The sequence below is a fragment of the Artibeus jamaicensis genome, unplaced genomic scaffold (assembly GCF_021234435.1).
Source record: "Artibeus jamaicensis isolate MK-2021 breed Jamaican fruit bat unplaced genomic scaffold, CSHL_Jam_final contig_456, whole genome shotgun sequence".
NCBI classification, from domain to species: Eukaryota; Metazoa; Chordata; class Mammalia; order Chiroptera; family Phyllostomidae; genus Artibeus; species Artibeus jamaicensis.
Genome location: NW_026521839.1, coordinates 5,936,530 through 5,960,652, shown reverse-complemented (window position 1 = coordinate 5,960,652; position 24,123 = coordinate 5,936,530). Strand labels below are relative to the sequence as shown.

The following is a 24,123-nucleotide window of genomic DNA, read 5'->3' as shown; positions in this document are numbered from 1 at the left end:
CAAATAACCAGGGAGCCAAATGGTATGGTAGGTCGGTGGGTGTCAGGAGGAAGGAAGAGCTCTCTGGGGTTTGCTAGGGTCGAAGGGTGTAGCCTGAGGAGAGGTAGTTCTGGTGACGCACCCCTCCCCCTGAAGGGCCACAGTGAGGGCCACAGAAGGCAACCCAGCGGGAGGCAGCCTCCACGCTCAAGCTGGGGAGGAGATGCCTTGAGCTCCTGACCTGACAAGTTTTTAAGGAAGAGGATTCCATGTGGGGAAGGGGCCTGTTCACCTGAGCAGAGGCTGTCCCTGGGGCCAAAGGCACCCGAGCCTCCCGCCAGGGCCCTGTGGAGATGGCTGCCTGCACTCAGGTGCCCAGCAAAGCCACAGGCAACAGGCAGCAGCTCACACACACCCTGGGCCTGCCTCTCCCCGGAGCCCAGACCTGGCAGCCCAGCCTCCCATAATTGCCTTCTAAAAATATCCTTCCCCCACCCCCACCTCTTGATTTCAAAATATTTAGTTTTTAGGGTATTTAAAATGAGAGCTGGCGGCTCTTCCAGGCCCAGATAACAAAGCTAAACATTTATGCTTCGACTGCATTTCTCTGAATCGGCCCAGATCTCGGGGATTGATATGGCAGCGGCAGGAGGGAGGGGAGTCAAGTGCAAGACCATGTGCCGGCCTCCCCAGGGATGGGGCACCGGCTTGCCCCACGGAAGCCCTACAGGACCCCTCCCTTTGTAGGGGGACTACCTACCACTGTTGACATAGAGGCGGCCTCGGGCTGTGTCCTTCCCCAGGATGTTCTCCGCCTCGCAGACGTACTCCCCTGCATCCTCCACCTTCACCTTGTTGAACTGTAGCCGTGAGTTCTTTCTGGTTAGGGAGGTAATAAGAGGGGGAGAGGCATGAGCCAGGGCCCAGGCTGGCTGTGACTCCCCAGTGGGCACCCAGAGGTCACCTCCCCCTGCAGAGCCACAGTGGCTATGTGGCAGCGACGGGAAGCAGAGTCTGGGGTCCGGGTGGGACGTGGAGCCCCCGGTGTTGGAAGAAGACCGGGGCACTCAGGAGAACAGAGGGCAGGGCCAGGGGCTGCACACGTGCCCTAAATCTGAGAACCTCCACGTTGCGTTTCCAGTGCCGGCCCTTCTTTGTAGTTCGCATCTTCTGGGGGAGGGAAGCGGGGTCCCTTAGGAAGTCAGATGGTCACCTCCTCCTTTTTTGCCCCTCCCCCCAGTTCCAGTGTCCCTCCCCTGACTGGAACAGGTCAGCCGTGGGCTCACCAGCTCCCTCAGCCTCCCCTTGGAAGTGGCAGCCTGTCACTCTCTATGCAAGGCCTACTGCCAGGCACCTGGGGGTGGGGGCTTCCCCAGGACTCGCAGGTTCCCATGACAACTGTGCCCAGCCTCCCAGTTCCAATCTGTGGCTCTTCCCTAACATCACATTAGCCCTGCCACTAAGGGGCATGCTGTGGCTTCTCCAAGGGGCTTTCACTCATTCATTCATTCATTCATTCATTCATTCATTCATTCAGCGAATGTTTACTGAGTGCCTTCTGAGTGCCAGGAGCTTGAATACATTAGGGAACACAGAGACCCTATCCTTGTGGCCTGACTTGACCATCAGGGTTCATCTGGGGGTCGACAGGATAGCACAGACAGGAAAACTGAGTCCGAGAGGAGCTTCCAGACTTGTCCAAGGGCACCTGTCTGGCAGGGCAAAGGAAGAGATGGACAAGGAGCTACAGTTGGTGAGGACATGGACTCTCTCCTGGAGCCTGACACGGGGGCTGGCCCCTCTGTGGAGGACTTCGCACTCAGTTTCTGCAAGCTGAGAGATGTGGGGGCCTGGCCTTGGTTCTCCTCTTTTCTGAAGGCCCCGCCAAACCTCTGCTTCCATCCCAGAGTCTCTCTGCACCTGCCCCAAGGAGCCTGGGCTCTGCAGGGTCTGGTCACACCTCCCACTGCCCGCTCTGCCCTGGTGCTCCCCAGGGGCTGGTCACGACTCCAGATAAAGCCCCGGACCCCAGCCTGGCCCCCAGGGGGAAACAAAAAGTAGCATGAAATTTTCTTTCCATGATGTAATCTTCTCCTCTTTTTAGTCCTGAATTAAAACACCAGATTCCCAGAATATGTGTAGTGGGTTGGAGGGGTGGTAGAATGGGAGGTGGGGGAGCAAAGCTGCCGCTGCCTGGAGCCCAGGGTGTAGAACAGAGCTAGGCAGGCGATGAGGGAAGGAGGACAGGGGAGTGGAGTAGAGAGGCTAGGCCAGGGGGAGGAGACAGCAAACTGACCCGCATCTCCACCAGGGCTGTGTGTGGGCACCTGTCTCCTGGGCTCCGCCTCTGCCTCCGGGAGAGGGCTTCTTCCCAGACCTCCTCACTCCAATACCCCCAAACAAGCATCCATAAGGTTGTCTTGTCAGCAGGCCCTGTTGCTATGGCAATATCCTCACTGATGTTATAGTGATGGCTGCCTGACCCTTTCCCTTACTGCCCTGCAATTCTTCCCAGATCAAGTCGGTCGGTGTCTCCTTGGCCTGGTGTCTGCCCACAGCCCTTTTCTGTCCATTTGAGTTGGTTCCCTTCATTATAAACAGAGCCTTTCAGGCCCCTCTGACTAGGATGGCATCTCCCTCCTGGCTGCAGCCCAATTAGATGCCTCAAAGCCCAGCTGCCTCAGGACCAGGATTCTCTTGCTTCCCGGACACCAGATCTTCCCTGACACTAGACAAGCAGAACAAGAGATCACTGGAGGGCCACGAGGTCAAGGTAGAACAGACCTAGGGCCAGAAATTCCTTGTCAGCCATAGCTGAATTCAAAGGGCCTTCTTTTACATGACATCATACGCAGCAGGACAAGGAAGAGCTAGGCTCACACATCTGGAGGGAAAAAGCTACAACTAAAAAGAAGAACTTCCCACAAGAAAGTGTGAGAACTGCGGGAGCGGGGATCAGGGCTCAGGGAGAGCCGCTCCCCTCTGAGGAAGCAGAGAGAGGCCAGGGGACAGGAACAGTGGCCCCCACATACACCAGCTGCGTGGCAATCTTGCCGATCCCAGGGAGGGGCCCAAACTTGCATCAGAGGCCCTGGGGTCAGAGATGAAGGGTTGGGCTCTAAGGGTCTCTTTGGCCCTGAAGGTGCAGAGGGCTAGAGGGGACAACACATACTCCATTCTCTTCTCTTCATTCCTGGCCACCTCCTGGCAGGCCTGGTGCCTGGCCGCCTTGCCACCCTGACCCAGGCCTGTCCCTGTGATGGATGCCCCTTCCTTCCTTCCTTAGCCAGGTTTTTTTTTTTTGCTGGCAGGGACGGGATTTGGGCGGCCACGTCCTTCCTCTACCCACACATTTTCCTGGGTGCCTACCTCCCTCTGCCTGCCTGAGGGGCCTGTTCCAGCCTGCCCCTCATAAACAGCGGAGCACGTGGCTCTGCTGGGAGTGCCCTGTGCCCAGGACTTGGGGGGCCAGTTTTCTCCTGGCGCAGCGCGGCTCGGGTGAGACACCTCATGCGGCAGCCCCGAGACAGCAGCACCTGCTGGGGGGGGCGTCTCCACCAGGTCAAGAACAATGTCAAGACAGAACGTGGCCTGGGCAGGGGACTGCTGGGAGGGCCAGAGAGCAGGCTGCAGTGCAGGCTGAAAGAAGGAGGATGCTTCCAGAGAGGAGACACCTGCCCCTGCCCCTGGTCCCCATGCCAGGTGAAGTGTGTGTGGGGGTGGCAGCTGTCTCTGAGTCAAGACGCAGGAAACAGAAGTTCTCCATCGTGGCCCGCTCCTCTGCCCCACTGGGGCAGGACGGGTGGAGCCCCAGCTTCAGAAAGGCAGCAGACAGGATGGGGCCCTGGCGGGAAGGGCACAGGGACACACTCGGGCTCTCAGAGGTCCCCGATACTCAGGGGAAGACCTGACCAGGCCCCGCTTCTGGACTGGCGGACCTATTTGTTGTACGAAACAGGTTCTACTTGGACGCTCAAGAGCTCGAGGGCTAGACCCACTCCCAGGGCGACCTGCCAGCCCTAGAGTCGCTTCGTTCCTGAGAGAGGAGAGCTAGCGCTGCAAGATTCCCATTCATTCAGCACTGAACACAGATCTCCTCTGCCAGGCCACACAGGGGAGAGGGCTGTCTGAGGGGGAGGGGTTCTCTCTTGTCAGGGAGAGAGACAGTGCCCCCAACAATGCAGTGGAACTATGTTTAAGGCAGGTGATGGCAGGAGATGACGTGAGCCGCCTGGAGGGCTCAGGAAGGTGTCCCAAAGGGTATGACATTTAAGCTGGGCCTTGGAGAATTTTTCCAAGGACGGTGTATGTGTGTGTGTGGTGGGGCAGCCCTGCCAGCACAGGGAATAGCCTGGGCCCAAGTCCAGGGTCTTGTGAGGAAAGAGCAGGGCTCAGGAGCACTGAGGTGCTGGGGGACAGCGGGGCAGTGACTGAGAGGCCGGGGAAAGAAGAATCGGAAGGGCCTTAAGGCCCAGTCTGTTCCTGGCACACAGCAGGCTCTCAAGATCTGTCAAGTAAATGAATGAAAGATTGGCTGCGTGCCCGTGTCAGAAAGATCATTATCTGTGTCGGAGTCATGGGAGCCCGTGACTCTGCAGACTTCTAGACTGGAAGCCAAACTGGGTGGATGAGACACATTTCTTCCCGAAGAAAGGGTGGAGGCCTTTACCTAATTCTACACTGGAAGCTGGACTAGAAACTCTGTGAAGGTCAGGACCCCGTCTGTTCCCTTCCCTGCTGTATCTCCAGCCTCTGGCAGGGTGCCTGGCGTACAGCTGATGCTGTGTTAGATACACAGATGAGTTCACGAAGGGGCCGATGGCCCGGAAGAGATGGGGATGGCCAAGAGTGGGACAGTGGAGGCAAAGAGGCTAAAAGCTGAGAGACCAGAAAAGAAACTTGTGGGGAGGAAGGCGCCTCCCTCTGGAGAAGTGGTATTGGACAGGAGGGGACAGCAGGGGGACAGTGCTAAGAATGAAGCATGGGAGGGTGAGACAGGGCCAGGGGAGAGGCTGCACTCTGGATTGGAGATGCTCCTGGGGCACCTCAGGGTGGTCTCCAGTATTTAGCTGGCGGCAAGGGTCTGGAACTCAGGTTAAAAAAATGCTATCAAATTAGAGATGGAGGCTTGGGGTCATCAGATATGAGAGGGTGCAACTGCCCACAGGGGGGCAGGGCAGAGAAGAGTGAAGCTCAAAAGACAGGAAAGTTCCGGCACATTGATGACAACCGAGAGAGGGTGGTTAGAGGCACAGGACAGCAGGAGGACCCCAGACGCAGAGGAGCGCGTGGCCCCTGTGCCACCTGCTGCTGAGAGGCTCCGAGGCACAGGGCTGGGAGCCTGGAGGTCCCTGGGTCTCTCAAGAGCCACAGGCATGGGGGTGGGGAGGTTGCGTTCAGAGGCAGATTTCAGCGGAGCCAAGGGGAGTGAGGACAAGGAGAGTGGAGTCTGCGGGCATACAAATGGCTCCCTGGGGTGGTGGAGGGAAGAAGCGAAGTGGGCAACAGCTGGAGGGGGGGGGCACAGCGACGACCAGGGAGGCCACGCAGGGGGGTCTGCGAGTAGAAAGAGAAAGGCTGATGTCACCGGAGAAAGGATCTGTGGGTGGCACCGGGGCTCCAGGGGTGGGCATGCTCCTGTGTGTGCAGTGATAGGGAGGTGTGAAGGGACGGGGGGTCAGGAGTTGGGGGATGAGGGTGGCCGAGTTGAGGATGAGCTGCAGAGTGAGGATGAGAAGAGGGGAACGCTCTCTCCTGACTTCCGTGGTCCCTCCTGGAAGATGACCTTGCCCTGCTTCCCCGCAGCCGCAGAAGTTAGGAGAGAGTGCTCTGCCCTGTCCCCCTGGAAGTGAGGACAGAATTTCCAACGACCTCAGAAGCTCTTTTCTCCCACTTGGAGCTCCTCTCAGCAGGGCAGTGGGAAGGGAGGGGGTGGCCTGGGGAGGAGAACGTGGAGGGCAGCCTAAGTTTTTGCTAAACCTATAGACTGGGGACACACAAGACCACCCCTCCTCAGCTCCCTCAGGGAAGCAGCGTTCTTTCCCATCAGTCTCCGATTTAAACCACATTCTTCATAAATCACTGTTTCCTGCGTGGACCCCTTTCCAGGTGACCAGTTTGGCCTCTGCTCCCCGCTCCTGCGGACCGTAAGAAAACTGGAAGCGCCTCTCAGACCCTTAGCCCCACACCCTCTTTCACAGATTTGGAGACTAAGGCTGAGTGGCAGAACGTTCACATTTAGGGCCACAGAGCAACCCAGGAGCAGCCTGAGCCTGGGCTTCCCATCACTTTCTGTTGCAGGGCAGGCTGGGGTCCTCTAAAACCATCCTTGTTTGCATTTGGGGGGCAGTGAGGAGGAAAGGACAGCCAGGAAGAAGGTGGTTGTAAGCGACTCCAGAGGGGCGGGAAAGACTAGGGTGATTCTCAGCCAGAGAGGGAAGTCCCCCCACCAACAGAACAGAGGCCAGGGAGAGTTTCTGTTTATCAGGCGGATGGGAACCTCCCTTCTTGCTTGTCCTGCCTTCTAATAGCCTCTCAGGGGCTTTGAGAGGCAGGAGAGGAATGAGGAGCTGCCCTTGGACTCGGGCTTCTCTGGTGCCTGAAGCCCCTGTCCAACCAGCCCGAGATGGAAGAGAGACCAAATTCCAGAGCTGGGGCTCCAGAGCTTCGGATTCACTTCCCTGGAACACTGACTCTGAGACTAAGGACAACCCCCATGTCGCAGGGGGCATGTCTGAGACAGAGACTTCCCTGACACTAGTCAAAGTCACATGTCCTTTGCCCTTACCTAGCTCTCTGCCCAGGACAGATTGCTGGACTGAGAAACTGGCCCATCCAAGCACATGACCTCCCAGATGCATTCTGCAATCAGTCTTTCACCAAAGATTGCCAGATGCTGGGCTTTCAGACACTGTGGCAGGTCCTTTGAGAAGTTTGAGGACAAGAGGGGACTTCCACAGGCAAAGCTGACTCTGACAATCGAATTGCCTTCAACCATCCAGAAACATTAATCAAGCACCTACAGTCTGAAGACACTAGGCCACCATAACCAGAGGAGCCCAGAGTTGCAGGAGAAATTGGGTGTGGCAAAGAAGGGGGACCAGAATTTGATACATAGGTGGATCTGGGGGCACAGCCCTGGGTTCTGCCAGCTCAGGCCCCTCCTTCTCATGAGGGCAGATGCCAGGAGGGAGGGATGGCTGCTGCTCACCTGCCATTGCCGTACTTGATGCGAATGTCGCGGGTGCGGTTTAGCTCCTTGCCATCTTTGAACCAGCGGTAGGAGGGCAGGGGGTTACCGGCCACTGCCTCACACTTCAGCGATTGCTTCTCCCCCACCTGTCCCGTCTGACTCTTCATCTTCTTCAGCTTGGGCCGGGTGGCTGTGGGGGTACAAGGCAGGGAGGTGAGCATGGTGGTGATGGGGGGTGCCAAGCATGGGCAGTGGAGGAAGGGCAACTGGCCTTGGGCTGGGCCTGGGGACCCGCCCTTCCAGGTGTCATTTCCTAGGTCAATTCGACAAGCATTCACAGAGGGTCTGCAATGATGTCAGTGTAGCTACTACCTATGGAGGGCTTCCTTCCTGTCTGGACAGTACTGGGAGCTTCACATACATTATCTTATGAAAATAACCCCATGAGTTCACTGCAGTAATCAAACCCATTTATAGATGGGGAAACAGGTGCAGGATGGTGAAGTCACTGCCTCAAGGTGACGGAACTGGGATTCAAACCCAGATCTCCCTGACTTCAGTACTCAGACCCAGGGGACGCAGCCAGATGACAGACACAGCTCCTCCCCTCAGGGAAGCTGGCACCTGGCATTGATATCACAGCACGGTTCGTGGGGATATGGGGGTGCTGGAGCCCAGAGGAGCTACCCCAGTTCAGGCTGAGAGAAGAGCCGATTCAGCTAAGAGCTAAGTAAAGGCAGGGGCTCGGAGGAGAAGGAGTAGGCAGGGCCAAGACAGCACTGTGACCTGGGAGAATCATTTACAGATATATACCCATTTTCAAAGGTAATATATTCACATGATTCAAAATTCAAGAAGTGAAAAAGGGCATATGGCTTAAAAAAAAACAACTCTTTCTCTAACTGCTGACCACAGCTACACAGTTGCCTTTCTAGAAGGCAACCACTTTTATCACTTCCTTTTATGTCCTTTCAGAGATCTTTTACACATATACAAAACACTCAATCACACATATTTTTAAACAAAATGAAAACATTGCCAGTACCATACATGTACAAAACCACCAGTGTCCACATACACTTTTTCCTATAGCATCATTTTTCAGGGTTGCATAATAATCCCACGTGAGTATATCACAATATACATGACAGCTTCTTATCACGGGGCATTCAGCATGGTTTCAGCCCTCCCCCTCCCCCTCCCCACCACAGACAAGCCCAGAGGAACAGCCTTGCAGCTTCATCCCATGTGTACATTATATATCCAATGCACAAATCCAGTGCACACAGTATTCGCCCTTTGCACACATCCCCTGTACAGTGCTGTACAGGTAGTGTGACTCTTGACTCAGACTGCCTGGGTTCAAGTCCAGGCTGTGCTACTTGTTAGCTTTGTGTCTTCAGGTCACTGACTTCATCCTTTTGCACCTCAGTTTCCTCATCTGTAAAATACAGGTGATAACAGTTCCTGCCTTGTGGGATGATGGCTGTGAGGATTCAATGAGATAATGTATGTGGAGCCTGGCATGCCAGAGCATTTAATAAAGGTTAGCTATTATTGTTATTATTATCCACAATTATTTCCTAAGGCAATCTTCCTAAAAGCGGAATTGCTGCGTCAAAAAGGTTTGCAATCTTTCTCAGCTTTATGGTTGCCAAATTACCTTCTGGAAAGGTTGCGTCAATCTGTACTCCCACCAGTGAATGACAGTGAGTGGTTTTTTTCCACACCCTCACCGACGTGAGGTATTATCGTGTATTTAATCTTCGCCAATTAGCTCGGCAAAAGATAATGTCTCTGTTGTTTTAATTTGCATTTATTTGATTCCTGGTGAGGCTGACCATTTTTCCTAAGTGTATTGGCCCATTCATTGTATTCTTTGTGAATTGTCTGTTCTTTTTTTATTTTATTTTTATTTTATTGATTATGCCATTACAGTTGTTCTATTCCCCCCTTCATTTCTCTCCACCCTGCACCCCCCACTCCCACCATTCCCCCCTTTAGTTCATGTCCATGTATCTCAAGTTTTTTAGATTCTGTATTTCCCATACTATTCTTGCCCTCCCCCTGTCTATTTTCTACCTACAGTCTATGCTACTTATTTTCTGTACCTTCTCCCCCCTTCTCCTCCTCCCACTCCCCTGTTGCTAATCCTCCTTGAGATCTTCATTTCTATGTTTCCACTCCTGATCTAGCTGTCCTCTTAGTTTGCTTTAGTTTTAGGTGTGGTTGTTAATAACTGTGAGTTTGCTGTCCTTTCACTGTTCATCTTTTTTATCTTCTTTTTTCTTAGATAAGTCCCTTTAACATTTCATATAATAAGGGCTTGGTGATGATGAACTCCTTGAATTTGACCTTATCTGAGAAGCACTTTATCTGTCCTTCCATTCTAAATGAAAGCTTTGCTGGATAGAGTAATCTTGGTTGTAGGTCTTTGGATTTCATGACTTGGAATACCTCTTTCCAGCCCCTTCTTGCCTGTAAGGTCTCTTTTGAGAAATCCACTGACAGTCTGATGGGAACTCCTTTGTAGGTGACTGTCCCCTTATCTCTTGCTGCTTCTAGAATTCTCTCCTTCATTTTAATCTTGGCTAATGTAATTATGATGTGCCTCGGTGTGTTTCTTCTTGGGTCCAACTTCTTTGGGACTCTCTGAGCTTCCTGGATTTCCTGGAAGTCTATTTCCTTTGCCAGATTGGGGAAATTCTCCTTTATTATTTGTTCAAATAAGTTTGCCAATAGTGGCTGTTCCTTTCCCCCTTCTGGTACCCCTATAATTCGGATGTTGGAGCGTTTAATGATGTCCTGGAGGTTCCTAAGTCTCTCCTCATTTTTTTGAATTTTTGTTTCTTCATATTTTCCTGTTCGGTCATTTTTTTCCTTCCTTCTGGTTCACTCCCTTGATTTGAGACCCAGTTCCCTTTTCAACACTATTGGTTTCCTGTGCAATTCCCTTCATTTCAATTAGTTTAGCCTTCATATGTTCCTCTAGTTTGTGACTAAAATCAACCAGTTCTGTGAGCATCCTGATGACCAGTGTTTTGAACTGTGCATCTGAAAGTTTTGCTATTTCTTCGTCGCTTAGAGTTATGGGCTCTGGGGCTTTGAGATCTTCTTGAGCCATTTTTAGTCTGTTTGTGCCCGTTAAGTATGAGGAGCAGAGCCTTAGGGGCGGGGTGGGGCCACCAGGGGGAGGTCGCTGGGTTGTGACACCAGATGTGGGAGTGGGGTCAGAGCGGGGAAATGGCGGCCCTCTCTGCTGCCGCCTGCCGCTGGGGCCCGTTTGGTCCCGTCTCACTGCCCACTCCCTCGTCAGTCTATCTACGCAGTAATGTGGCACCATAGTCAACGCACCGCCCAGTGCCCTCGCCGGATCCGCGGATCGCTCACTGGGTCACTCACTGGGTCCACCCTTTGCAACCCCACACCTGGGATTTGCTCGCCTGAGTCCATCTGACCCAGTTTTCTTGTGCAACCTCGCTCCGCCAGTTGCTGGTTTCGCCCCCCTACCGGTCAGGCTGAAGCATTCGTTGTTGTCAGACTTCCGAAAAGTTCAATTTTCTGTGTTCTGGCTGTGTTTTCTGTTGCTAATATTTTGTCGTCTCTAAACTTGGTTGTGTGAGAAAGCACGGTATCTCCACCTATGCCTCCATCTTGGCGGAAGTCCCCTCTTTGTGAATTGTCTGTTCTTGTTTGTATTCTGTTTTTCTATTGGGTGCTCATCTTACTGATCTGTACAAGTTCTTTATATGTATGAAGGCAATCAAGCTTTTGCTACATTTCTTCTCCCCATAATTACCTGCTTCTTGTATTTTATAATGTTGGGGTTTTTTTGGAACATCCAGAGGTTTTATGTATATCAATCTACCAACCTGTTGGACTTCCTGAAACTTCATTATTCTAAACAGGATGGGAGCCCTGCCTCAGCATCCTTCCCCCTTAGCATAACCCAATCTTCCTTCATTTGCTTATCACTAGTTCTGAACCGTACATGCTAGTAAGAGTCATATGGAAAGCTTTAAAAACTACATAAGTGCCAAGGACATATCCTAGACTTTGTGAAGCAGAACCTGTGAGAGGGGGTCCGGGCATGTGGGTATAAAAAATCAATAATAAAAACGTGGCATACATGTGGGGAAGTGCGTGCATTGTCGATGTATAGCTCATGACCGGTCACTAACTGAGCACATCTTCACAGGTGGCTTTGCTCTAAATTTGGGTTGACACCCAGTTAACCTTTTCGTCAAGTGGTGATCTCCAAGTAGTCTCCTCCCCCTTCTTGTGAACTAGGGATGCCGGGAGGTCTTCTTGGGTTGGAGAACATTGACCTTCATTGCGGTTCTGAGACAGGGGGTTCTCTGACCAGCCCCCGACCACAGGCCGCCTTTCTCCCAACAAGCGGGGTGAGGACACTGGGTGGGAGGAAGTGGTAGTCACTCTACTACCTTGTTTCTTGACATAAATGCTGGTGCTATGCTATGCGCTGAGCCTGTGGCCACCACTTAATGGTGGTGGTGATGGGGACAGGGTGCAGTAACCGACCCCAGAAACAACAGACATAGCCCCAATTTGGAAGACCTGAGAGCTGGGGACTTCAAAGTCAGGAGGTAGGCCCGGGTGACTGTTCTGTGGCTATATGAGCCAGGCAGGACAAGAAGTCACCCTCCACCTCTTTTTGGGTAACTTTTTATGTGCCTACCAGAAATTTCAAAATGATCTCTAGAGATCACATCATATGTGATCTCATATGTGATTCATACCAGACTGGCCCTGGTCTGAAGAATGACAGAATTAAAATTATGTGAACCACGCTGTGCTCTTTACAAAGAGCTTTCTTTTCCATCTCTTAACAGTTCCTCACAAGAATCAACTGAGATATAGCAATCACCCCTTATCTGCACTTTTGTTTTCTGAAGTTTCAGTTATGTGCAGTCCAAATACATTAAATAGAAAATTCCGGAAATAAACAACTCATAAGTTTTAAAGAGTGTGCTGTCTGACTAGCATGAGAAAATCTCACAGGGCCCTGCTCTGTCCTGCCCAGGATGCAGATGACCTCTCTGTCCAGCCCATCAACTCTGTAAATGCTCCCTGACCACCTCATCTCTTAGTAGCTGCCTTGGCTGTTGGGTGGACTGGCTCAGAACCCCTATTCTACTTTATAATGGCCCCAAAGCCTTTACATAACTTTTACTACAGTATATTATCATAATCGTTCTATTTTATTATTGATCATTGTTACTTTCTTACTGTGCCTAATTTATAAATTAAACTTTACCATAGATAGGTATGTATAGGAAAAACGGTATAGGTAGGGTTCAGTATATCCAGGGGTTCAGGCATCTACTGGGTGTCTTGGAACTTGTCCCTCAATGATAAGAGGGGACTACTGTCTAAAAACCATGTCTCCTGCTCTAGCAATGTCCAGTCCCTGTCCCCGGTCATAGAAATCTTAGTTCATAGTTCTCCCAAAGCCAAAGACGTCCATTTTGAAAGGGGATAGGACCCTGAGAACAGGCTATGGCTTTCTGGTGTTTGTTTTTGCTTCAGGCAAGGCCCTGGGGAAAGGGCAGCCGCTCAGGTGCCACCTGAGCGGAAAGAGGACCTTTGCCAGCAGTGCCCTGAACAACGCCCAGAGGACCTCTGCCGCCTTGATCCTGGGCCCAGAGCTTTCTAAGGTGTGGAATATGGACAAACTCCCCAAGATGGCCCTGGATTTGCTTTGCAGATGTGATGGGAAGACATCAGAGGCTTACAAGTCAGAAAATGACTTGCTACTACTTTTTTTGCATTTTAAACTCATTCTTATTCTGAGCATCATATCATGCTTCTCCCACAGTGGCTTCTAGCCACTGGATCCAATACTGGCCCTTGGGGACACCTGGGACAAGGCTAAGAGGTTGTTCACACAGCAGACCTTTGAGGACCTGGAGACAGCATTTACGGGGCCTCGGACACAACTCGGCCAGCTGTAGCCCCTACCTGGGCCCCCTCTCTGAGCTGTGTCCAGTATTGTCTGGGTCTCTCTCATGGCCAGGGCCCAGAATGCAATGCGAGTATGGAAACCACTGTATCATGTCCCCAGAGTGCCTTGAGGCCAAAGCTGAACCAAGCAGAAGAACAGGCTTCCTGGGATAAATGGGGTCTCTCAGGGAAACAGTTGAAGCAAACCACTGGTCTAGCACCTCCCCTACCCACTCCCCAGTCAGTCGACATGTGTCCACCGAGTGCTTGCTGGGTGCCGGGCACTGAGCTTTGTCCCCAACGGAAATGACTGGCCCACGTGGCGCAGCTGCCCCTGCCCACAAGGACGTTAGATTGTCTCCCTCTGTTATTGTTTTGTTACATAAGAAACAGTTTTGTCATAGAAAAATTACATAATTCAAGGAAGAAAAAAGACAAACACATTTCAATCCATTCAGTTACCACCAGAGAGAAAACCACTGCCAACATTTTCAAATATTTCCTTCAAGACTTTTCTTTCTAAAATGTTTTATGTTCTACTTTTTTCCAGTCAATATACTATAAAAACATTTCCCTAAATCTAGAAATACAGATTTAAGTCATCTTAATGGCTACATAATAGTCCATTGCTCAGATGAATTTGCTGGGTTCTGCTAATATTAACAAGATTGCAATAGACTTCTCTGTAAATTCTGCTTTGCATCCAAAGGGAGGGGTCCAAGTCCTGGGGGTGCGAGCACATTTCTCCACTTGGAGGGGACTCTCAGAGGCCCAGCACCCAGGAGACGGACAAATGAGAGGCACCTGCAGAGCACGGGGAGGAAGGTGGAAATCCCCACACTGTGCTCCCGTGACCATCACTGACTCCCTGCTTCCCTGTGTGTGGCTCCTTCCCAACCTGTGAACAGGGAGGTGGTCCCTTTGGTGTTGCGCAGCTCTCCCAGTGTCTTCCTTAGCGTCTCCTCCTCAGACCAAGCCCCGTCTGTCAGCTCTCACACCTCTGAAGCCCCCTTTTCCAGCTCCCTTCCTCCTAGAACAGTGCCCACCTAAGCAGAGAGACTAGGACCCTCTGGGGTGGGTGTGGGGAGACCTCTTTGGCACTTTCACAACAATAAGAGGAAGACCTCTCAAGAATGACCGAGGTTTCCATAAAAAGATTTCCCTTAAGGACGGGTCCTCTAAAACCTTAAGACACATCTCAGTTGCCATGAGTTGGGACACAGGGTATCTGGTGGCTTCTGCTTCCTCATAATCTCATGCCAACCAAACGAGGGCATCTGGCCTGAATGTGTTTGACAGGGAATCCTCGGAAGGCACCTTACTGAAGATAACAAGAGCAAGAACAGCCAGGGCTGCTCCTTTTCCACATCCCAGCCCTGAGGCCAGAAGATACCGCTGCTGCCAGCAGGTTGACCTCATTCCTCTCAGCAGTGGGCGGTGGGTGCGGAGCCTGCAGAGATCTGAGAGCAAGACAGACGCCCAGGACGTGGCCAGGCAGCCCAGCTAGAGAGGTCCTGGCCCGGCCCGGCCTCCCTAGGGGGCAGGGGCAGCGGACTCTTAAAAGGGTTAATGATCTTCGTCTCATGACTAAGGCTGAGCAGTCTGCTTGCAGATCAACACCTGGAGACGATGTGGCCGGCCCGCCCGTCATCAAAGTCTCTCACTGTCCTGCTGCTGGAAGGCTTCGGGTCGGCCCCCTCCCCACTCCTCTCCCACCCACAAAGCGGCCTATAGCAGGTAATTACAGACTCCAAGTTCAAATGAGAAAGAAAAAACAACTAAAAAACACAGCCAATGTAAGTGGGCACAGAGGGCCTCCTCTGTGAAAAGGGCGGTCACGTACTCTCCCATGGCCTGCAGAAGAGCATCTGACACTCACAGGCCAGTCCTCCCAAAGGGAGTGGCCCCTGAGCCACATTTTCTTAGCCAACCAGGGGCCTGGGCTTGCCTTGCCCTCTTCTCACAGCCCTCTCACAAGTGCCCGCCTCCTGCAGTCCTACGACACACCCAGTACCTGCTACCCATCGATGCTGAGCAAGACAACACGGCTCCTGTGCTGGGGCTCGGCTCCGCCTCCTGCTTAGGGCTACGTGGAGACCGGCAGGGGCAGAGCCTCACTGAAGGCCACTTGCCCTGTGTCACCGAAAGCCAGTTCAGACCTGATGGCCTTTCACCTCAGCAGGACAGGTGCCTGGTTCCTTAGCTACAAGGTAGAGATGAGGGGTCAGGGCTGGCTGGGGACGGGAGCTAGAGAGGGGAGGCTGACACTGTCCCAGGAGGGCAGGTAAAGACAGAGAAGGGAGGAGGGGGAGGAGACAAAAATTGGCAGCTCCAAGACCAATAGAAATGGTTCCTGCCTTAAAGCTCCTTGCCTGCCCATCCCAAAGCACTCCCACACTGACACCCAACATGCAGTGTGAGCGAAGGGCATAAACAGACCTGGCTTGTCCACCAGGGTCAATACTATGGCCACTCAGCACCCTCTGCTACAAGCCAGGCATCCTGACTAAACCGCTGGCCTCCTTGGGGCCCCGCCAAGGCAGAGCTGCCGAGTCCTAGGAGTCAGACAGGCACATGCTGAAGTTACTTTCCCTAGGCTCAGGGCTGAGACATGGGGCCATGGTGGAGCAGCAGAGAGAGGAGAGAGGGGGTTTATCAACTATGTTGAGGGAGCCTGCACAGGCTCACAAGCAGGGATGGCAGGTGCTGAGATGGCACACAGGTGCTCAACACACACAGTTTCCCTGGTTTCTTATCAGTACTCGGGGCACAGGCCAGAGACACCTGGAGATGGCCTAGATGAGACAACAGGGGAGCAGGACTTAACAGGAAAGGGTGGCAGCTGAGGGCACAGTGGTTGAGGTCTTAATCCCGGTCTCCCGATTTGCCGGCTGTCTGCCTGTCGGTAAGTAGTTTAGCCTCTCTGGGCCTCGGCTGACTTATCTATAAAGTATGCTCTGCCTATTTCAGAGGAATGGCAGGGTAAGAGAAAGCCCTCTATGGAGAGATAGAGGCTTCTGACCATTATCTCTTTAGCCTCTGGGGACAGAGGGAGGGACAAAGCAGGGATGACGGGCCCGGAAGACCATCACCATTTGCCCAAACTCAGTTTAGTTTTCCCACCGGAGAAGACTGGAACCTGGCCCAGGGAACCCTCTGCGGAGAGGGCCCGCTGCTGATGAACTAGGCAGCCCCTTGCTCAAGGAACTCGAGGGGGTCTCAGAGTCCCCAGCCCCTGTGGGATAGGCTTGCACTTCCCACCTCCTCAGCCTGGCTGGAGAAGGTCGTTTCCGAAGCTCTGGGTCATGGGAAATGCGATGGGGGCAGGGAAGGGGGAGGCACCTTACACACCAGGCAAGACCTTCTTCTCAAACTGGGATACAGGCAAAGCCACAGGATGATCTCAGGGCCTCTTTCTGAAAGGCCTGTCAAGCTCATTAATCAGGAAAAGCAGCACCTTTATATTAAAGCAAACGGACATGATGGAGTACAATTTCAAGTTCATATGGATTTTTAAGACAAAATAAAAGTATGAGAATTCAAAGAAATGTTGGATTTCAGGGGAAAGGTCTTAGCAGGTAAGGATAAGGCCCATATGCTCACCGAATGCAGACACCCCAGTGGGTGTGAGGGGCCCAGCCTGCCAGAGGCCCAGCTTTCTTCCCTGCAAGCCCACCTGCAGCATGGAGAGCCCTGGCTCAGGCACTCTGGGGTCTGGGGAGGCTGAGACGTGGTCCTCACGGTCCTGGCTAGTGAGAGAGATGTGGCTGGAAAGAACACACCCCAAAACAAATGACTGCCTGGATATTCAATCACTGGCTCAAATATGATATGGGGGAAACAGTTTCCTAATCTCCTCTCCTAAGACCACTCTTTCTTCTGAAGAATTCTTTCAGTCACCTTGTCCTTTCTGACAACTGTCTCTCGACTCTCCTCAAAGATCAAGAACAGCTACTTTCCGCCAAGCCTCCTACCCTCATGGCCCTTCATTGTCCGCCAGGCCCTGGTTTAGGCTATACTGCTCCCACCCCTACCCCGGTACCATTCCTCTAGTAACGGACACTGGACAGAGTCACCTCTTTGTGCCTCCAGCCATTCAGAAACCTTCCTTTGCTCCATGATGTCTGTAGAAGAAAGGCCACCTGCCTTCCTTGGCTGTCAGCCAGGGACCTGGGCGGGAAGCTTGCTGGGTCAGTAAACCAGCCCCCTTCCCATACATACCTCTCTGCTTTCCCTCTCCTGATTCCTTTTGGGAACTGTATATTCCAGGCAGACCGACATCACTGGCTATTCCCCAAGCATGCGCATGCTATTTTCTGCCTGCCTCATGCCCTCTCCCTCATGCCATTCCCCACACAGAAGCACAGTCAGGAGGGTCAGACATGCAGGCTGGGGGGCTCAGTCTGCACCTTGGCTCTGCCTGGTACCCTGTATAACTTGACTAATTCCTTGGCCTCTCTGAGCCTTTATTTCCTTGTCTGTAAAACAGGGACAATCTCACCTACCTCTTAAGATTGTGGCGAGAGTTAAATGGCGGTACTGTATGTCCAGCTTAGCATGGAACTGGAACAGACAGAGCTCAAGAGCTGGCAGCTCTGATTAGCCTAAATCTCAGATGCTACCGCCTCCTCTAACCTGCCCAGCCAGAAGCAACTCTGCCTCATGCAGACTTCCTGGGCATTTCTCCTGCCCTCTTTGGGGCTTCGTACTTTGGAGCAAACTGATCTCTTCACTTCTAGACTGTGGGGATCTTGAGGAGGGGTGTGCTGGAGCATCGCTGTACACTCCTCGCTTCTGGCACTGATCACTGGCTGAACAAGCGGACTCATGAAGTAAGGCTGGGCTGTGACCGAGGGGTGCCTCAGGTGGCCCACAGCAAGACTACTGGAAGTACTGGGGGGCGGGGCACTGGAGTGCTAATCCCAGAGCCCTTTCCTATCCAATACTCCTCCCAACTCTGCCCCTTCCCTCCCCCTCCACCCAAGCAGGCATCTGCCCAGGACAGCAGAGCAGATGACCAGGTTGGGAGCCTCCTGAAGGACTACCCTTGCTCGGCCCACCAGCCTGCTGAGTTCCCTGAGGGTTCTACTGTGGGTTCCTTGGCCACAGGCAGGGAAGCTTGGCCTGGACAGCCTCTTCCCTCAAGAGTGCTCTTCCCCTTTCAAACAGGGAGAGGCCAGTGAGGTCTCTGTGTACAGAGGCGAATGAACCTGAGTGTGTCCTCCTTCGTTTGTACACTCAAGTATGTGTCTGGCACTTAGCATATGTTAAGTGCTGAGGGTCAAGTTGACATGGTCTCTGCCCTGGTGGAGGTTCTTGCTGAGTAGGGTGATGCCCATACAGTAGAATGGGAGGTGCTGGGGGAGAGGAGATATCTCACCCTCCCTCCTCATCTTGGGGGCCCAGAAAGTTCTGTAGGGGGAGCAAAGACTCTACTGAGCCTGAAGGATGACATGAGTTGGCCAAGAGAAGGCAGTGCTGCAGGTGAAGGGAACCACAGGTCCAGAGGACCATGGCACACTCAAGAAACTGAGAGAAATTCCATCTGCCTGGGGTGACATGTGGGAGGTGGGGGACGTAAGGCTGCAGGCAGGGGTTGGGTGAGGCCGCAGTGCCCCCGGAAGCTGTTACTCTCACTCTTGCCTGGTGGCTGCCAAACCCTTGGCCTTGTTGGTGTATGGACTTCTCTTTTTGGGCCTCAGTTTTCCCATCAATACGGTGAAGGAATTGGACCAGGAGCTGGGATCTAGCTGTGCCTGACGGTACCAGAAGTCACAGATAAGTCTGTTTCAGATTAAGTTGAAAATCACCGGTCTGACATTCAGAAAACTCACTGTTTGGCCTGTTGATCTCTCCCTCCTACACACTGTGACCAGTGTATTTTCATTTCCCAAATGCCCTGTTCTCCACTTCTGCTCAAGTGGCTTCCTCTGCTGGATGCCCAGCGCCTTTGGATCTCTTTCCATTCCCCAGGTCCACCTCTGCCCACCTCTAGAAAGCCTCCCGGATTCCGCAGATGGAATGAGCACTTCTCTCTGTTCTGGGCCAGCCCTTGCCAGGGTCAGCCTGGAAACTACAACCGGGTCTGTCCACATGTCTGTTGTCCCACAGTGTGGCAAACCCATTCCCCAAAGATGGTGGTCTGCAGCCCTGGCACCAAGGTCCCAGGGAAAGACCTGAGGGACTGACAGGCCCCTTAGGGCTTTGCTTGGGGGGGGGGGCGGGCCACCAGCTCAGCCTGAGCTCTCATACTTGTTGGCCCCATCCCCACAGTTTCTGATTCAGTAGGTCAGGGGCAAGGCCCAAGAATTTGCATTTTTGGCAAGTTCCCAGTTTAGGCTTTAAATCAGGTTCTCCCTGACTTAAACATTCATCTTTGACACCAGGGGCTCCATGGGACTGGAAAACCACCCAGACCAGTGCTAGATCTACCTGCACTCTCTGGACCCCTGGTTTGGTTTCCGGCTGGGCCACTTGACCATAATAACCCCTTCCCAGGAACTCCTGCCTGTTGGTGCAAAGGCAGGGCTTTGGGGCTGCCCTCCTGTGTCACTGCTCCGTGGCTCCTGTTTGCCATAGCCACACTGCAAGTTCCTCTCGAGGGCAGGGACTCAACTGCTCATCTTCGTAACTCTTAAACGCCCTTAAGAGCCCAGAAGGGAAATATCTGACCAGATGGGGGGACCCGCTCCTACAAGTGGACAAACAGGGCATCCTCTGCCTCTGGCTGTTTTTTTTCTTGAGAGGCACAGATGGTAGAAGAGCCTAGAGCCAGGAGAACTGTGCAGGACAAGGCAGGTCAGAGGGTAGACCTGGGCTTAAGATCACTGCCTGCCGCTAATTCATGGTTGGATCACAGGCAAGATTAGACTCTCCCTGTCTCGGTTTTCTCAGCTGTAAAGTGGAGATGATAAAATAATACCCATACTTTATAAAGTCAGTACTGACAGGTAGTAAGAGCTCAGAAGATGATAACCCCCCTCCCTCCCTGTCCCCCTCACCCATGCAAGTAGGCCTGGTCACATTTCTTCTCCCGGAAGGTCCTTTCTCGTCCTGGTGAACTCCTATTCACCATCAAGGCTCTGTTCAGATGTTGCCTCCTCTGCGAGGCTTTCCCCACACCCTCCCAGAAGAAGTCATTCCTCTGCTCACCCTAGTCTCACATATCTCTGGCCTCACACTCAGTTCCAGGCACAGGTATTTGTGTGAGGACCTGTCTTAGATCCTGAGGGAAGCAGCTATGATGTATTCGCATAGTAGGAGCTCAACGACTGCTTGTAGTGCTGACTACACACAAATGAGCAAAAGCACATGCAGTTGGTATAGTTACCATGCGGCCAGGACCCAGAAGTCTTGCTCAATGGATGGTGAGACCAGGGCTGGGCTGGAGAGTGAGGAGGAGCATTTGCTGCTACTCGCTCCTGCTAAGTTATGTGTGATGACTACAGGCTCCAAACTGGTGAGAGAACACAGTGGGGTCAGGATTCCAATGGGCCCCAAGCCTCAAATTTCAGCAATGTTTTGCCAGTGTTTAAGAAAACCCCGACTCCTCCCTTCTGTATGCCAACTGTCCCGCAGGCCAGCTTTGTGGGCCAGAGGGCAGAAGGAGGCCTAGAAGGGTGAGTGGGGTAGCCAGGCACTGGCAAGCCCTCTAAGAAGCCACTGTGGCTGGGGCTAGGCCCTGCCCAGGCTGGGCCAGCCCCTCTTCCTCTACACACTCCTCACTCTGGTACTGTCCTAAGGTCAGGTTTCCTGACTTGGCCCTGAACCTTCCGGCACCAAGGGCCCCAGGCAGTCACAGGGATCACTTGGGGATTCCTGACAATATCCAAACTAATGGGCCTCTATTTCCCGTGAAGCTGCTGTTTCTTCATCTAGTAACTCACAGAGCCCACACAGGCCAGGGGGCCTGGTGGGAGGAAGGGTCCGGCTTGTATTCTTTTAAGGGGGAATATTCCCTGTTTGTAGCCTGAAGCCCTTGGTCCAATTTTACTTCTATCTCAGACCTACTGGCCACCTGATTCCCCCATACCAGGTGACCGAATGCCCTACCCCAGCCCCACAGCGGTGCTGTTCTGCAAAACTACAGGTCTCTGTCCCCTTGTTCCATGCCCCCCACCCCCAACTGAGTGCCTGCAACTTGGGCTGAGGACTGATGAGTCCTGCTCTGTAAAGTGCTTTGAGCTCTCAGGATGAAAGACTGCTGGGAGGTACAAAGTCACTCTCTGCTTGTTGTTATTGTTCCTAATGAACCCTGAGGTGCCAGGGAGCCGGAGCAGAGTGTGAGGCACAGGCTGAGCCCCAGAGTGGCAGGAGGATTGCTCCAGGTGTCTGGCTCAGCGGGGTCAGCCAGGGGCCAAGGCCAGAGGTGGAGCCTGCCAAAGCAACTGCCAGATGTGGCTCGGCCATGTTCAGATGGGCATTTCGCTATCTCTGACCTGGACATCCGAAAGATGGGAGTTTGTTCTAGAAGCCTGGGCACTATTTTTACCAGAGGCAGGAGATGGGAAAGGCGGGAGGGAAAGGCCTGGCAAGGATTCTTTGCACCCATTCAGATGAGATGTGTCCAGAGTTGCCAGCTAGTGACCGCAATCTACCTTTATTCTGTAGGACACCCTGGTGAAGACCAGAGGTGGCCCCCTGCCCTCCTGTGGCAGACATAGATTCCCAACCACAGGGAGCTCCAACAGAGGGGGCCTTCCCTTCAAACCCTGACTGTTTTTTCAGGGGCATACAGAAAAGGCCAGTAACTTAGAATCCAGTCCTCAAGTTATTCTCCAAAACAACATGACCCCTTCAGAGGTCATCACTTACTTTGGGACTGGTCCCCTACCCTGTCCCACTCCCCAATCTCTCCCAGCTCTCCTCCTCCCAGAATTCTTAGAGACACAGGGCCTGAGGGCTGCAGCTCTGCCCTTTGCAGAGAGAAGGTGAGAGTTGAGAGTCGAGCATTTCCAGAGGCCCAAAGAGGACAGGCAGTGCTAAGTTCACACAGAGGCAGAGAAAGATGGACCCCAGCCACTTTTCCTAAAGCCTCTGGGATAAGGGGCCGTGGGGGACAGGGGGAACCCAGCCCCAGGTAGGGATACCAGGCCCCATGAACTCTGTGAGTCATGGAGCAGAGCCCACACTTGCAGTTCAGCCCCACCCAGCCCTCCTCCGCTGAGGCCAATGGGGAAGCCAGTTCATTAATGTCCCCTTCTCTCTCTTTCCTCTCTGCCTCCCACTTTCCAGACTCCTTTCCCCAACTAAACTGAAGATTTTAATGGATAATTTGCTCACACGCTCCATGTCTGTACCTCCCAATCTTTCTACCAAATGTGCCCCGGCCCTGCTGAGAGTGCTCTCCAACTGCCCAGTGCCCATGGTCTCCCTGGCCAGGGCACTCTGAGCATCGAATAAAAGGACTCTGCGTCTTCGGGTGGGCTAAACGGGAGTTGCAAGGGAGGCCATCAGCTCTGTAGGCCAGTGTTGGCTTATGTACCCATTCTACCCCCTGATAGTCACATATCCGGGATTTAAGATTGTTGCTTCTCATTAACACGGCACTTTCTCCTGATACCTTGTTTCAGAGTGTGACCCTCCCTGTGCCCTCCCTATTCCAGAGTGTCCTAGGCCTCCCCAATCTCTCTCACCCAGGCCTTGGGTTTGTTTGGTATCTGCTCCCCAGCCAAATCCTTGAAAGAAGGCATTCTGAAGAGCTGGCTGTCCACTTGGAGGCAGGGAACAAGAGGAAGCAGAGAAGGAAAGACAGCAGGAAAGATTATAGTTAGATATGAAGAAGGACTTTCTCATGCGGAGAGAAGATGCTGGAGGCGATCATTTAGAGGCCCGCAGAATTGCCTACCCGTGGCCCTCTCCCATCTTTGCCCCTGTGCATACTTGATCCTTAGCAGCGGGCTGCTCATTTCCCTGCCCTTATTACCCCCACCAGATGAAGTCCACCAAGTGGCTTACTTCCAGCTCAGCTCTTGCAACCTTGACATTGGGAGGGTGCCTTTACCTAGCCAACCCTCCAAGGTACCTACAATAGAATGTGTGTCTGTGTGTGTATGTGTGTGTGTGGGGTGGACGGTTGGAAAGAGCAACCATTCACTGAGCCAGACTCATGAGTTTTCATCCTGAAGATGGGCATGCGGAATGGCTCAGCTTACCCCACACCACAGGAGCCCGGCATAAGCTGACCCCACACTACTCAGTGTCCCTTTCCTTAGGGAGGTCTAGACACCTTCACCCAGCAGAAATGGGTGAAGAGGCCTTCTTTACAAGGAGAACACAGCACTGGCCTTTAAATTCTCTTAGCTACTTTTCTCTACTGGCCTGAAGGTATTGTTGACTCCTAGGCTCTTCCCAATCAAGAGACCTCAGAGGGCCCCGCCTGGTCTAGCTCAGTGGATTGAGCTTGGGCCTTCGAACCAAATGGTTGCTAGTTTGATTCCCAGTCAGGCCACATGCCTGGGTTGCATGCCATGCCCCCAGTAGGGGGTGTGTGAGAGGCAACCACACATTGGTGTTTCCCTCTCTTTCTCCCTCCCTTCCTCTCTCTCTAAAAATAAATAAATAAAATCTTAAAAAAGCAAGAGAGACTTCAGAGGCTACCTTGCTACCCACACCCTGTTATACAGAAATTCAGAAAAGAAAAGACATTTGGCCAATTCTCAACCAAAACTCAAGCCTCCCAACTCCCAGGTCGGTGCTCTTTCCCAGATGTTTCTATGTTCCAGCTCTGGCAGGAACTCTGGTGGGGGGACAGAGATCTAGCAAAATGAGCACTGTTGTCCAGAGAATGCATATTTGAAGACCCCAAGTCCTAACTCGGGAACTTACTTTGCAGCTTTAATCTTACTCAGCCTCAGTTTCCCTTGCTGTAAAATGGGGCTAGGACCACCTGCCCCCAGGGCTATTATGAGGATTAAACGGAAATGAAGCATATGAGTATGCTTAGCCTGCTGACTAGTACAAATCAGCATTAACAAAATACCAAAGTG

The 24,123-nt window shown here is 52.7% G+C and overlaps 1 protein-coding gene across 2 annotated transcripts in view; it reads right to left on the bottom strand.

The window, feature by feature from the left end:
• The window catches only part of NRG2 (neuregulin 2), a 177,156-nt gene that overhangs the window by 29,511 nt on the left and 123,522 nt on the right, over positions 1-24,123 (bottom strand). For both annotated transcript variants that reach the window (XM_037147498.2, XM_037147499.2), the window contains exons 2-3: positions 7,190-7,361; positions 740-858 (exon numbers count right to left, since the gene is read on the bottom strand). In XM_037147498.2, the coding sequence (XP_037003393.2) occupies positions 740-858; positions 7,190-7,361 (291 nt within the window). The remainder of the gene's footprint in view (positions 1-739; positions 859-7,189; positions 7,362-24,123) is intronic.